At 38.8% G+C, this 15,297-nt stretch overlaps 1 protein-coding gene across 1 annotated transcript in view; it reads right to left on the bottom strand.

The window, feature by feature from the left end:
• Positions 1 to 15,297, bottom strand: part of atm (ATM serine/threonine kinase) — a 196,984-nt gene that overhangs the window by 77,041 nt on the left and 104,646 nt on the right. The window contains exons 31-32 of the mRNA XM_067450073.1: positions 4,690 to 4,822; positions 4,471 to 4,566 (exon numbers count right to left, since the gene is read on the bottom strand). Coding sequence (XP_067306174.1) covers positions 4,471 to 4,566; positions 4,690 to 4,822 — 229 coding nt within the window. The remainder of the gene's footprint in view (positions 1 to 4,470; positions 4,567 to 4,689; positions 4,823 to 15,297) is intronic.

Genomic DNA, 15,297 nt, shown 5'->3' with positions numbered 1-15,297 from the left:
ATAATAAATATAGCTGCGAGCAGCAATTAGCGGGGTTCAAGCGACTTAAGGCATTTAAGCATTTAAGGCGTATTGCATTTAAGGCTCTAAAGCAGTAAAATAATTAAATCTGGGAGCTCAGGTGAAATGAAGTGATACATTGACAAAATTCGATTGCAAATGTTAAAATAGTGACTTTATAAAGACTGAATTTGAGTTGTGCTTGCAATGGCAAAACTTGTGGCCCTGTTGCTACCCTACACTGCTGACATGTTTTTAGCAAAATGCTAACACGATTAGCATGTTTTTAACATGCTGGTAACACAATTAGCATGCTGAAATAATCGATGGAAAATACCATTTACAGCCAATACAGGCAATTCACCATGGGGAATTCATGGTTTTCAAAGCTTTTTAACACTTATAGCGCCACCTATACTCCGATCTCCATGAAATGTTGCATCCTTCTTCACATTGTTATGCCACATATACCCATCAATTTTCGTGAAGTTTTGAGTTTTTGCTTAGGATTTATAGGCTTTTGAGTGTATTTTGCCACGCCTCTTTTCTAATTGGCCCTGTTATAGCCATCCAAATGCAAAAGTTCAACTTTTTTTTGATAATTATTGATCTAGAGAGTCCAGAAAATTGTCCTAGACTGGTTTGGTTTCGGTCGTGCAAAAAATCAGGGACTAGTTCGCAAAAGTAGGTTTTTAACATAATTGCGAATATTTAACTAACGATTTGATTGACAGCAATGGTTCCAGAGGCAAAGTTGTTCAGCACGAGGAGATCTAACATATGATATGCATATTTTGGGGATGTTTGCAACACCACGTGATTGCAGAGCCATAAAGCTCGTTAGCGCCAACTAGTGGCCGATTTCTTTCAAAATTCTTACAGTCCTCTAGGACCATAAGTCAAACAGGCCCACCAAGTTTCGTTCCGATCGGCCTCCGTTAACCCCATCTAATAGGTGCTCAAATTTCATTGGCCGATGGCGGCCATGTTTTTTGAGATACGCCAATGTCCTCATAGACATACATGGGGCCTTGGGCCAAGACACCGCATACCAATTTTCAAGTCAATCGGACTAGCGGTCGCGTGGTTATAGCCGTTTTAGTGTTTTTTTCATGTTATAGCGCCACCAAGTGGCCAATCGTCGCGATTTTTTTATCGTGACCAAAGAATGAGCCCATAAATATGTGTACCAAGTTTGGTGAAGATAGCTCATTTCTTTCTGGAGTTATAGCCTTTTTAGTAAAATAGGCTCCGCCCTGAACGTCCATTTTGAATCCCCTTAGCAACCGTGAATCGAAATATCAACATTTTTTCGATAATTATTGATATTCAGCCTACAGAGAACATTTTGGCACTGGTTTGGTTCCGATCGGTCAAAAAACCAGGGACTAGTTCGCAAAAGTAGGTTTTCGACAAAATTCAAAATGGCGGAAAAATTTTCATGACGGAAATGAAATCGGAGATATACGTTTTGTTCGTCATGGTCTCAGCTTTCCAATGATATAAGACACTTGAGTGTGGAGTACACGGTTTAGGAGTTATGAGCCCTTTTGCGCTTTTGGTCGCTGTAGCGCCACCTATAGGCCAATCGGGGTCATAGCTTCTCAGGTTCTCCCCAAATTGAGGACTACCTATTGGCCAAGTTTGAAGTCTCTAGCACTTACGGTTTTGTCTGCACGTTCAGTTTTAGGGGAGAAGAAAAATAATAATAATAATAATAATAATAATAAAAATCTTTACAATTACAATAGGGTTTCAGCACTTCGTGCTTGAACCCCTAATAAAAATCAGTACAAATACAATAGGTGTTCAGCACTTCGTGCTTGAACCCCTAATTAAAGCTGCAAGCAGCATTTAGCGGGGTTCAAGCCTTTAAGGCCTTTTAAGCACATAGGCATTAAAGTCATTAAGTTTTATTTAGCAAGATTTTAAACACTAAAATAATAGATGGAAAAGTCCATTTACAGTCAATATAGGCAATTTAACATAGGAAATGCATGGTTTTTATAGCTTTTTAACAGTTATAGCGCCACCTATAGTCCAATCTCTTTAAAACTTTGCATGCTTCATCAGCATGTTATGCCACATATACCCAACAATTTTCGTGAATTTTTGAGCTTCCCTTTTAAGTTAGCGCCAACTAGTGGCCGATTTCTTTCAAAATTCTTACAGACCTCTAGGACCATGAGCCAAACATGCCCACCGAGTTTCGTTCCGATCGACCTCTGTTAACCCCATCTAATAGGTGCTCAAACTTCATTTGCCGATGGCGGCCATGTTTTTTTAGATACGGCAATGTCCTCATAGAAATACATGGTGCCTTGGACCAAGACACTGCATACCAATTTTCAGGTCAATCGGACTAGCGGTCGTGTGGTTATAGCTATTTTCATGTTTTTTTCACATTATAGCGCCACCAAGTGGCCAATCGTCGCAATTTTTTTATCGTGACCTCAAATTGAGCTGATACACATGTGTACCAAGTTTGGTGACGATATCTCATTTCCTTCTTGAGTTATAGCCTTTTTAGCAAAATAGGCTCCGCCCTGAACGTCCATTTTGAAGCCAATTAGCAAAAATGAATCGAAATTTCAACTTTTTTTTGATAACTATTGATAATTAGCCACCAGAGAACATTTTGACACTGGTTTGGTTCCGATCGGTCAAAAAACCAGGGACTAGTTCTCAAAAATAGGTTTCAGACATACTCCAAAATGGCGGACATTTTAAGACGAAACAAAAAAATTCCCGCTTACAGTTTTTTCGTCTTGGCCCAAGGATTTCAAAAGTATAAATCATTTGAGTCTACGACCACCGGTTTATGAGAAAAGCTCACAAATGTAAAAATTTTTGGTTTTTTGCGCTATAGCGCCACCTATTGGCCGATTGGGCTCATATTTTGATAACCTCTCCTCGATTTTTGGACTACCTTCGGGTAAATTTTCAAGTCTCTAGCCCTTACGGTTTGGGCTGCACAACGCGTTTTATCGGAGAATAATAATAATAATTAAAGCTGCAAGCAGCATTTAGCGGGGTTCAAGCCTTTAAGGCCTTTTAAGCACATAGGCATTAAAGTCATTAAGTTTTATTTAGCAAGATTTTAAACACTAAAATAATAGATGGAAAAGTCCATTTACAGTCAATATAGGCAATTTAACATAGGAAATGCATGGTTCTTATAGCTTTTTAACAGTTATAGCGCCACCTATAGTCCAATCTCTTTAAAACTTTGCATGCTTCATCAGCATGTTATGCCACATATACCCAACAATTTTCGTGAATTTTTGAGCTTCCCTTTTGAGTTAGCGCCAACTAGTGGCCGATTTCTTTCAAAATTCTTACAGACCTCTAGGACCATGAGTCAAACATGCCCACCGAGTTTCGTTCCGATCGACCTCTGTTAACCCCATCTAATAGGTGCTCAAACTTCATTGGCCGATGGCGGCCATGTTTTTTTAGATACACCAATGTCCTCATAGACATACATGGTGCCTTGGACCAAGACACTGCCTACCAATTTTCAAGTCAATCGGACTAGTGGTCACGTGGTTATAGCCCTTTTCATGTTTTTTTAACATTATAGCGCCACCAAGTGGTCAATCGTCGCGATTTTTTTATCGAGACCAAAGAATCAGCCCATACACATGTGTACCAAGTTTGGTGTAGATATCTCATTTCCTTCTTGAGTTATAGCCTTTTTAGTAAAATAGGCTCCGCCCACAACATTCTTTTTCCACCCCTTAGCAACCGTGAATCGAAATTTCAACTTTTTCTCAATGAATATTGATCTTCAGACTACAGAGAACATCTTGCCACTGGTTTGGTTTCGATCGGTCAAAAATCCAGGGACTAGTTCGCAAAAGTAGTTTTTCGACAAAATTCAAAATGGCGGAAAATTTTTCATGACGGAAATGAAATCGGAGATATACGTTTTGTTTGCCAAGGTCTCAGCTTTCCAACGATATAAGACACTTGATTGTGGACCAAAGGGTTTAGGAGTTATGACCCTTTTTGCGCATTTGGTTGCTGTAGCGCCACCTATTGGCCAATCGGGGTCATACTTTCTGAGGTTCTCCCCAAATTGAGGACTACCATCTGACAAAGTTTCAAAGTTCCACGCTTTACGGTTTGGGCTGCACGATGCGTTTTAGCGGAGAATAATAATAATAATAAAAATCAGTACAATTACAATAGGGTTTCAGCACTTCGTGCTTGAACCCCTAATAATAATAAAAATCAGCACAAATACAATAGGTGTTCAGCACTTCGTGCTTGAACCCCTAAAAATCAGTACAATTACAATAGGGTTTCAGCACTTCGTGCTTGAACCCCTAATAAAATATCGGTTCATGTTCATGGTAAAAAAAACAACATGTCCTGCTCCAACTTCAACAGGAATTTCATCAAAATGCCATAAAAAAAACTGCACCCGTTGAGTAATTTCAACGGGGTCTAGTGAAATGCACTTACTCAAGATGTCTCCTCCACCGGGGTGGTTAGCTGCGATTTTGCAGAGCTGTAAAAGGTTTAGAACCAGCTTAACCAGAATACAGCTGGAAGGATCAGCTAAAGAAACACAAACATTAGACATGAACATAAAGACAGGGCTAGTAGAGTTAAATATATATAAAGAGCTATAGCACATTTATCTGATGGTTGTCTAAAAATTCTCAGTAATGTGATTCTGACCATGGCATTCTTTCAAGAGTTGTCCTATCTGCTGTTTATGGCTGTGAAGTTGCCTTTTCAAATCTTTCAATCCCTCCAAACGTGCCAGGGGCAAAGAATCACAAGATGTAACAGACAGAAAATGCTCGATTTCCTGCAATAGACAGAAAAATTAAAAAGGACAGGCAGCCTAAACATTTTTAAAATAATTAAAGCTGCGAGCAGCATTTAGCGGGGTTCAAGCAATTTAAGGTCTTTAAGCATTTGACGCCTTTTGCATGGAAGGTTTTTAAGCACTGAATGAATTTGAGAGATATCAGGTGAACTGAAATGATTAACTGACAAAATATGATTATAAATATTATAGTAGTGACTTTATAAAGTCTAAATATGAATTATAGAACAATATTAATCAATTGTATGACAAAATTACTATTTTACTTTGCTAACATGATAAACATGTTGCTAGGTGGTTGCTAGGTTGTTCTTGATGGTTGTTATGGTGTTGCTAGGCAGTTGTTAGCTGTCACAGATGGTTACTATAATGTTTATAGAGTTCTTACTATGTTCAATGCCTGATTAACACTTAGCTAATCACTGCTAGCATGTGTAGCATGTTGGAAGTGCTGTTTGCTAGCATGACAAACAGACAGACAGAGACACACACACACACACACACACACACACACACACACACCACCTATTTTTGTGAAGTTTTGAGTTTTCGTTCAGGATTATTAGGCTTTTGAGCATGTTTTACCACACCTATTCTCTAAATGATCCTGTTATAGCTTCCCAAAGTGTAAAGGTCAACATGTTTTTGATAACTATTGATCAGGAGAGTCCAGAGAATCATACTGCTGTGGTTTGGTTTCGATCAGGCAAGAAAAACCAAGGACTAGTTTGCAATACAAGGTTTTTAACATAATTGTGAATATTTAAATAAAGATTTGATTGACAGTATTGGTTATAGAGGCAAAGTTGTTCAGTATGAGAAGATCTATCATCATATATGCATATTATGTGGCTGTTTTAACCCCACCTGATTAACGAGATGGAAAATACCATTTACAGCCAATACAGGCAATTCACCATAGGAATACATGGTTTTCAAAGCTTTTTAACACTTATAGCGCCCCCTATACTCCGATCTCTATAAAACTTTGCATGTGTCTTCAACATGTTATGCCACATATACCCAATAATTTCCGTGAAGTTTTGAGTTTTCCCTTAGGATTTATAGGCTTTTGAGTGTATTTTGCCACGCCTCTTTTCTAAATGGCCCTGTTATAGCCATCCAAATGCAAAAGTTCAACTTTTTTTCAATAATTATTGACCTAGAGTGTCTATAGTATTGTCCTAGACTGTTTTGGTTCCAATTGGGTAAAAAACCAGGGACTAGTTCGCAAAAGTAGGTTTTTAACATAATTACGAAAATTTAATTAATGATTTTATTGACAGCAATGGTTCTAGAGGCAAAGTTGTTCATCATGAGGAGATCTATCATATGATATGCATATTTCATGGATATGTGCAACACCACGTGATTTCAGAGCCATAAAACTCGTTAGCGCCAACTAGTGGCCGATTTCTTTCAAAATTCTTACAAACCTCTAGGACCATGAGTCAAACATGCCCACTGAGTTTCGTTCTGATCAACCTCCATTAACCTTGTCTAATAGGTGCTCAAAATTCATTGGTCTATGACGGCCATGTTTTTTGAGATACACCAATGTCCTCATACACATACATGGTAGCTTGGGCCAAGACACGGCATACCAATTTTCAGGTCAATCGGACTAGCGGTCGCGTGGTTATAGCTATTATCATGTTTTTTCCACATTATAGCGCCACCAAGTGGTCAATCTTCACATTTTTTTTATCCTGACCTCAGAATGAGTCCATACACATGTGTACCAAGTTTGGTGAAGATATCTCATTTCCTTCTTGAGTTATAGCTTCTTTAGTAAAATAGGCTCCGCCTTAAATGTACATTTCCACGCCCCTTTTCGTTCATGAGTCAAAATTTCAACATTTTTTTGATAATTATTGATATTCAGACTAGAGAGAACATTTTGGCACTGGTTTGGTTCCGATATGTCAAAAAACCAGGGACTAGTTCGCAAAAGTAGGTTTTTGACAAAATTCAAAATGGCGGAAAAATTTGCATACCGGAAATGAAATCGGAGATATACGTTTTGTTCGCCAAGGTCTCAGCTTTCCAATGATATAAGACACTTGACCCTTAGGACGAACGATTTAAGAGTTATGAGCCATTTCGCGTTTTTGGTTGCTGTAGCGCCACCTATTGGCCAATCTGGCTCATAATTTGATAACCTCTCCTCGATTTTTGGACTACCTATTGGCCAAGTTTCAAGTCTCTAGCCCTTACGGTTTGGTCTGCACGATGAGTTTTACGGCAGAATAATAATAATAATAATAATAATTAAAGCTGCGAGCAGCATTTAGCGGGGTTCAAGCCATTTAAGGTCTTTAAGCATTTGACGCCTTTTGCATGAAAGGTTTTTAAGCACTGAATGAATTTGAGAGAAATCAGGTGAAATTAAGTGATAAACTGACAAAATGTGATTTTAAATATTATAATAGTGACTTTATACAGTCTAAATATGAATTGATCAGGAGAGTGCAGAGAATCATACTGCTGTGGCTTGGTTCCGATCAGGCAAAAAACCTAGGACTAGTTTGCAAAACGAGGTTTTTAACATAATTGTGAATATTTAAATAAAGATTTGATTGACAGTATTGGTTATAGAGGCAAAGTTGTTCAGTATGAGAAGATCTATCATAATATATGCATATTATGTGGCTGTTTTAACCCCACCTGATTACAGAGATTCACCATAGGGAATACATGGTTTTCAAAGCTTTTTAACACTTATAGCGCCCCCTATACTCCGATCTCCATAAAACTTGGCATGTGTCTTCAACATGTTATGCCACATATACCCAACAATTTCCGTGAAGTTTTGAGTTTTCCCTTAGGATTTATAGGCTTTTGAGTGTATTTTGCCACGCCTCTTTTCTAAATGGCCCTGTTATAGCCATCCAAATGCAAAAAATCCACTTTTTTTGATAATTATTGATCTAGAGAGTCCAGAGAATTGTCCTAGACTGGTTTGGTTCTGATTGGGCAAAAAACCAGGGACTAGTTCGCAAAAGTAGGTTTTTAACATAATTGCAAATATTTATTTAATGATTTGATTGACAGCAATGGTTCTGGAGGCAAAGTTGTTCAACATGAGGAGATCTATCATATGATATGCATATTTTGCCGATGTGTGCAACGCCACGTGATTGCAGAGCCATAAAACTTGTTAGCGCCAGCTAGTGGCCGATTTCTTTCAAAATTCTTACAGACCTCTAGGACCATGAGTTAAACATGCCCACTGAGTTTTGTTCCGATCGACCTCCGTTAACCCTGTCTAATAGGTGCTCAAATTTCATTGGCCGATGGCGGCCATGTTTTCTGAGATACGCCAATGTTCTCATAGACAGACATGGTACCTTGGGCCAAGACATTGCATACCAATTTTCCAGTCAATCGGACTAGCGGTCGCGTGGTTATAGCCCTTTTTGTGTTTTTTCCATGTTATAGCGCCACCAAGTGGCCAATCGTCGCAATTTTTTTATCGTGACCAAAGACTGAGCCCATACACATGTGTACCAAGTTTGGTGAAGATATCTCATTTCTTGCTGTAGTTATAGCCTCTTTAGTAAAATAGGCTCCGCCTTAAATGTACATTTCCACGCCCCTTTTCGTTCATGAGTCAAAATTTCAACTTTTTTTTGATAATTATTGATATTCAGACTAGAGAGAACATTTTGGCACTGGTTTGGTTCTGATATGTCAAAAAACCAGGGACTAGTTTGCAAAAGTAGGTTTTTGACAAAATTCAAAATGGCGGAAAAATTTGCATACCGGAAATGAAATCGGAGATATATGTTTTGTTCGTCATGGTCTCAGCTTTCCAATGATATAAGACACTTGACCCTTAGGATGAACGGTTTAGGAGTTATGAGCCATTTCGCGTTTTTGGTTGCTGTAGCGCCACCTATTGGCCAATCTGGCTCATAATTTGATAACCTCTCCTCGATTTTTGGACTACCTATTGACAAAGTTTGAAGTCTCTAGCATTTACGGTTTGGTCTGCACGATGAGTTTTACGGCAGAATAATAATAATAATAATAATAATTAAAGCTGCAAGCAGCATTTAGCGGGGTTCAAGCCTTTAAGGCCTTTTAAGCACATAGGCATTAAAGTCATTAAGTTTTATTTAGCAAGATTTTAAACACTAAAATAATAGATGGAAAAGTCCATTTACAGTCAATATAGGCAATTTAACATAGGAAATGCATGGTTCTTATAGCTTTTTAACAGTTATAGCGCCACCTATAGTCCAATCTCTTTAAAACTTTGCATGCTTCATCAGCATGTTATGCCACATATACCCAACAATTTTCGTGAATTTTTGAGCTTCCCTTTTGAGTTAGCGCCAACTAGTGGCCGATTTCTTTCAAAATTCTTACAGACCTCTAGGACCATGAGTCAAACATGCCCACCGAGTTTCGTTCCGATCGACCTCTGTTAACCCCATCTAATAGGTGCTCAAACTTCATTGGCCGATGGCGGCCATGTTTTTTTAGATACACCAATGTCCTCATAGACATACATGGTGCCTTGGACCAAGACACTGCCTACCAATTTTCAAGTCAATCGGACTAGTGGTCACGTGGTTATAGCCCTTTTCATGTTTTTTTAACATTATAGCGCCACCAAGTGGTCAATCGTCGCGATTTTTTTATCGAGACCAAAGAATCAGCCCATACACATGTGTACCAAGTTTGGTGTAGATATCTCATTTCCTTCTTGAGTTATAGCCTTTTTAGTAAAATAGGCTCCGCCCACAACATTCTTTTTCCACCCCTTAGCAACCGTGAATCGAAATTTCAACTTTTTCTCAATGAATATTGATCTTCAGACTACAGAGAACATTTTGCCACTGGTTTGGTTTCGATCGGTCAAAAATCCAGGGACTAGTTCGCAAAAGTAGTTTTTCGACAAAATTCAAAATGGCGGAAAATTTTTCATGACGGAAATGAAATCGGAGATATACGTTTTGTTTGCCAAGGTCTCAGCTTTCCAACGATATAAGACACTTGATTGTGGACCAAAGGGTTTAGGAGTTATGACCCTTTTTGCGCATTTGGTTGCTGTAGCGCCACCTATTGGCCAATCGGGGTCATACTTTCTGAGGTTCTCCCCAAATTGAGGACTACCATCTGACAAAGTTTCAAAGTTCCACGCTTTACGGTTTGGGCTGCACGATGCGTTTTAGCGGAGAATAATAATAATAATTAAAGCTGCAAGCAGCATTTAGCGGGGTTCAAGCCTTTAAACATAGGCATTAAAGACATTAAGTTTTATTTAGCAAGATTTTAAACACTAAAATAATAGATGGAAAAGTCCATTCACAGCCAATATAGGCAATTTACCATAGGAAATGCATGGTTTTTATAGCTTTTTAACAGTTATAGCGCCACCTATAGTCCGATCTCTTTAAAACTTTGCATGCTTCATCAGCATGTCATGCTACATATACCCAACAATTTTTGTGAATTTTTGAGCTTCCCTTTTGAGTTAGCGCCAACTAGTGGCCGATTTCTTTCAAAATTCTTACAGACCTCTAGGACCATGAGTCAAACATGCCCACCAAGTTTCGTTCCGATCGACCTCCGTTAACCCCATCTAATAGGTGCTCAAACTTCATTGGCCGATGGCTGCCATGTTTTTTTAGATACGCCAATGTCCTCATAGAAATACATGGGGCCTTGGACCAAAACACTGCATACCAATTTTCAGGTCAATCGGACTAGCGGTCGTGTGGTTATAGCTTTTTTCATGTTTTTTTCACATTATAGCGCCACCAAGTGGCCAATCGTCGCGATTTTTTTATCGTGACCAAAGAATGAGCCCATACACATGTGTACCAAGTTTGGTGAAGATATCTCATTTCCTTCTTGAGTTATAGCCTTTTTAGTAAAATAGGCTCCGCCCACAACATTCTTTTTCCACCCCTTAGCAACCGTGAATCGAAATTTCAACTTTTTCTCAATGAATATTGATATTCAGACTACAGAGAACATTTTGCCACTGGTTTGGTTTCAATCGGTCAAAAAACCAGGGACTAGTTCGCAAAAGTAGTTTTTCAACAAAATTCAAAATGGCGGAAAATTTTTCATGACGGAAATGAAATCGGAGATATACGTTTTGTTCGCCAAGGACTCAGCTTTCCAATGATATAAGACACTTGATTGTGGACCAAAGGGTTTAGGAGTTATGACCCTTTTTGCGCATTTGGTTGCTGTAGCGCCACCTATTGGCCAATCGGGGTCAAACTTTCTGAGGTTCTCCCCAAATTGAGGACTACCATCTGACAAAGTTTCAAAGTTCCACGCTTTACGGTTTGGGCTGCACGATGCGTTTTAGCGGAGAATAATAATAATAATAATAATTAAAGCTGCAAGCAGCATTTAGCGGGGTTCAAGCCTTTAAGGCCTTTAAAGCACCTAGGCATTAAAGACATTAAGTTTTATTTAGCAAGATTTTAAACACTGAAATAATAGATGGAAAAGTCCATTTACAGCCAATATAGGCAATTTACCATAGGAAATGCATGGTTTTTATAGCTTTTTCACAGTTATAGCGCCACCTATAGTCCGATCTCTTTAAAACTTTACATGCTTCATCAGCATGTCATGCCACATATACCCAACAATTTTCATTAATTTTTGAGCTTCCCTTTTGGGTTAGCGCCAACTAGTGGCTGATTTCTTTCAAAATTCTTACAGACCTCTAGGACCATGAGTCAAACATGTCCACTGAGTTTCGTTCCGATCGACCTCCGTTAACCCCATCTAATAGGTGCTCAAAATTCATTGGCTGATGGCGGCCATGTTTTTTTTGAGATACACCAATGTCCTCATAGACTTATAAAGTACCTTGGGCCAAGACACTGCATACCAATTTTCAGGTCAATCGGACTAGTGGTCGTGTGGTTGTAGCTATTTTCATGTTTTTTTTCACATTATAGCGCCACCAACTGGTTAAACGTCGTGATTTTTTTTATCGAGACCAAAGAATGAGCCCATACACATGTGTACCAAGTTTGGTGAAGATATCTCATTTCCTTCTTGAGTTATAGGCTTTTTAGTAAAATAGGCTCCGCCCACAACATTCTTTTTCCACCCCTTAGCAACCATAAAGCGAAATTTCAACTTTTTCTCAATGAATATTGATATTCAGACTACAGAGAACATTTTGGCACTGGTTTGGTTCTGATTGGGGAAAAAACCAGGGACTAGTTCGCAAAAGTAGGTTTTTAACATAATTGCAAATATTGAATTAATGATTTGATTGACAGCAATGGTTCTAGAGGCAAAGTTGTTCAGCATGAGGAGATCTATCACATGATATGCATATTTTGTGGATGGGTGCCACACCACGTTATTACAGAGCCATAAAAGTCGTTAGCGCCAACTAGTGGCCGATTTCTTTCAAAATTCTTACAGACCTCTAGGGCCATGAGTCAAACATGCCCATCAAGTTTTGTTCCGATCACCCTCCGTTAACCTTGTCTTATAGGTGCTCAAATTTCATTGGCCGATAGCGGCCATGTTTTTTGAGATACGCCGATGTTCTCATAGACATACATGGGGCCTTGGACCAAGACAACGCTTGCCCATTTTCAGGTGAATCGGACTAGCAGTCGCGTGGTTATAGCTATTTTCATGTTTTTTTCACATTATAGCGCCACCAAGTGGCCAATCATCGCGATTTTTTTATCGTGACCTCAAATTGAGCCCATACACATGTGTACCAAGTTTGGTGAAGATATCTCATTTCATTTTTGAGTTATAGTCTTTTTAGTAAAATAGGCTCCGCCCTGAGCGTCCATTTTGAATGCCCTTATCTTCCGTGAATCGAAATTTCAACTTTTTGTCAATGAATATTGATAATCAGACTTCAGACAACATTTCTGCACAGGTTTGGTTCCAATTGGTCAAAAAACCAGGGACTAGTTCGCAAAAGTAGGTTTTTGACAAAATTCAAAATGGCGGAAAATTTTTAATGACGGAAATGAAATCGGAGATATACGTTTTGTTCGTCATGGTCTCAGCTTTCCAATGATATAAGACACTTGACCCTTAGGAGCAACGGTTTAGGAGTTATGAGCCCTTTCGCGCTTTTGGTTGCTATAGCGCCACCTATGGGCCAATCTGGCTCATAATTTGATAACCTCTCCTCGATTTTTGTACTACCTATTGGCCAAGTTTCAAGTTTCTAGCCCTTACGGTTTGGTCTGCACGATGCGTTTTTCGGCTGAATAATAATAATAATAATAATAATTAAAGCTGCAAGCAGCATTTAAGCGGGGTTCAAGCCTTTAAGGCCTTTTAAGCACATAGGCATTAAAGACACTAATTTTTATTTAGCAAGGTTTTAAACACTAAAATAATAGATGGAAAAGTCCATTTACAGCCAATATAGGCAATTTACCATAGGAAATGCATGGTTTTTATAGCTTTTTCACAGTTATAGCGCCACCTATAGTCCGATCTCTTTAAAACATTGCATACTTCATCAGCATGTCATGCCACATATACCCAACAATTTTCGTGAAGTTTTGAGTTTCCCCTTAGGATTTATAGGCATTTGAGTGTATTTTGCCACGCCTCTTTTTTAAATGGCCCTGTTATAGCCATCCAAATGCAAAAGTTCAACTTTTTTTTGATAGTTATTGATCTAAAGAGTCCAGACAACTGTCCTAGACTTGTTTGGTTCTGATCGGGCAAAAAACCAGGGTCAAGTTCACAAAAGTAGGTTTTTAACATAATTACGAATATTTAATTAACGATTTGATTGACAGCAATGGCCCTAGAGGCAAAGTTGTTCAACATGAGGAGATCTATCATATGATATGCATATTTTGCGGATGTATGCAACACCACGTGATTACAGAGCCATAAACATAATAGGTGCTCAAATTTCATTGGCCTATGGCGGCCATGTTTTTTGAGATACGCCAATGTCCTCATAGACATACATGGTACCTTGGGCCACGACACCGCATACCAATTTTCAAGTCAATCGGACTAGCGGTCGTGTGGTTATAGCCGTTTTTGTGTTTTTTTCATGTTATAGCGCCACCAAGTGGCCAACTGTCGCGATATTTTTATCGTGACCAAATACTGAGCCCATACACATGTGTACCAAGTTTGGTGAAGATATCTCATTTCTTTTTTGAGTTATAGCCTTTTTAGTAAAATAGGCTCCGCCCTGAACGTCCATTTTGAAGCCCCTTAGCAAAAATGAATCAAAATTTCAACTTTTTTTTAATAATTATTGATAATCAGACTAGACAGAACATTTTGGCACTGGTTTGGTTCCGATATGTCAAAAAACCAGGGACTAGTTTGCAAAAGTAGGTTTTTGACAAAATTCAAAATGGCGGAAAATTTTTCATGACGGAAATGAAATCGGAGATATACGTTTTGTTCGCCAAGGACTCAGCTTTCCAATGATATAAGACACTTGAGTGTGGACCAAACGGTTTAGGAGTTATGAGCCCTTTCTCGCAATTGATTGCTATAGCGCCACCTATAGGCCAATCTGGCTCATAATTTGATAACCTCTCCTCGATTTTTGGACTACCTTCGGGTAAAGTTTGAAGTCTCTAGCCCTTACGGTTTGGTCTGCACGATGCGTTTTATCGGAGAATAATAATAATAATTAAAGCTGCAAGCAGCATTTAGCGGGGTTCAAGCCTTTAAGGCCTTTAAAGCACCTAGGCATTAAAGACATTAAGTTTTATTTAGCAAGATTTTAAACACTGAAATAATAGATGGAAAAGTCAATTCACAGCCAATATAGGCAATTTACCATAGGAAATGCATGTTTTTTAAAGCTTTTTAACAGTTATAGCGCCACCTATAGTCCGATCTCTTTAAAACTTTGCATGCTTCATCAGCATGTCATGCCACATATACCCAACAATTTTCGTGAATTTTTGAGCTTCCCTTTTTGGTTAGCGCCAACTAGTGGCCGATTTCTTTCAAAATTCTTACACACCTCTAGGACCATGAGTCAAACATGCCCACCGAGTTTCGTTCCGATCGACCTCCGTTAACCCCATCTAATAGGTGCTCAAAATTCATTGGCTGATGGCGGCCATGTTTATTGAGATACACCAATGTCCTCATAGACTTATATAGTAACTTGGGCCAAGACACTGCATACCAATTTTCAGGTCAATCGGACTAGTGGTCGTTGTTTTTTTCACATTATAGCGCCACCAACTGGTCAAACGTCGCGATTTTTTTATCGAGACCAAAAAATGAGCCCATACACATGTGTACCAAGTTTGGTGAAGATTTCTCATTTCCTTCTTAAGTTATAGCCTTTTTAGTAAAATAGGCTCCGCCCACAACATTCTTTTTCCACCCCTTAGCAACCGTAAATCGAAATTTCTACTTTTCTCAATGAATATAGATAGTCAGCCTACAGAGAACATTTTGGCACTGGTTTGGTTCCGATTGGGCAAAAAACC

The sequence above is a fragment of the Pseudorasbora parva genome, chromosome 8, assembly GCF_024679245.1.
Source record: "Pseudorasbora parva isolate DD20220531a chromosome 8, ASM2467924v1, whole genome shotgun sequence".
NCBI lineage: Eukaryota > Metazoa > Chordata > Actinopteri > Cypriniformes > Gobionidae > Pseudorasbora > Pseudorasbora parva.
Note: the sequence above shows the minus strand (reverse complement) of the source record. Positions and strands in the feature narration are given on the sequence as shown.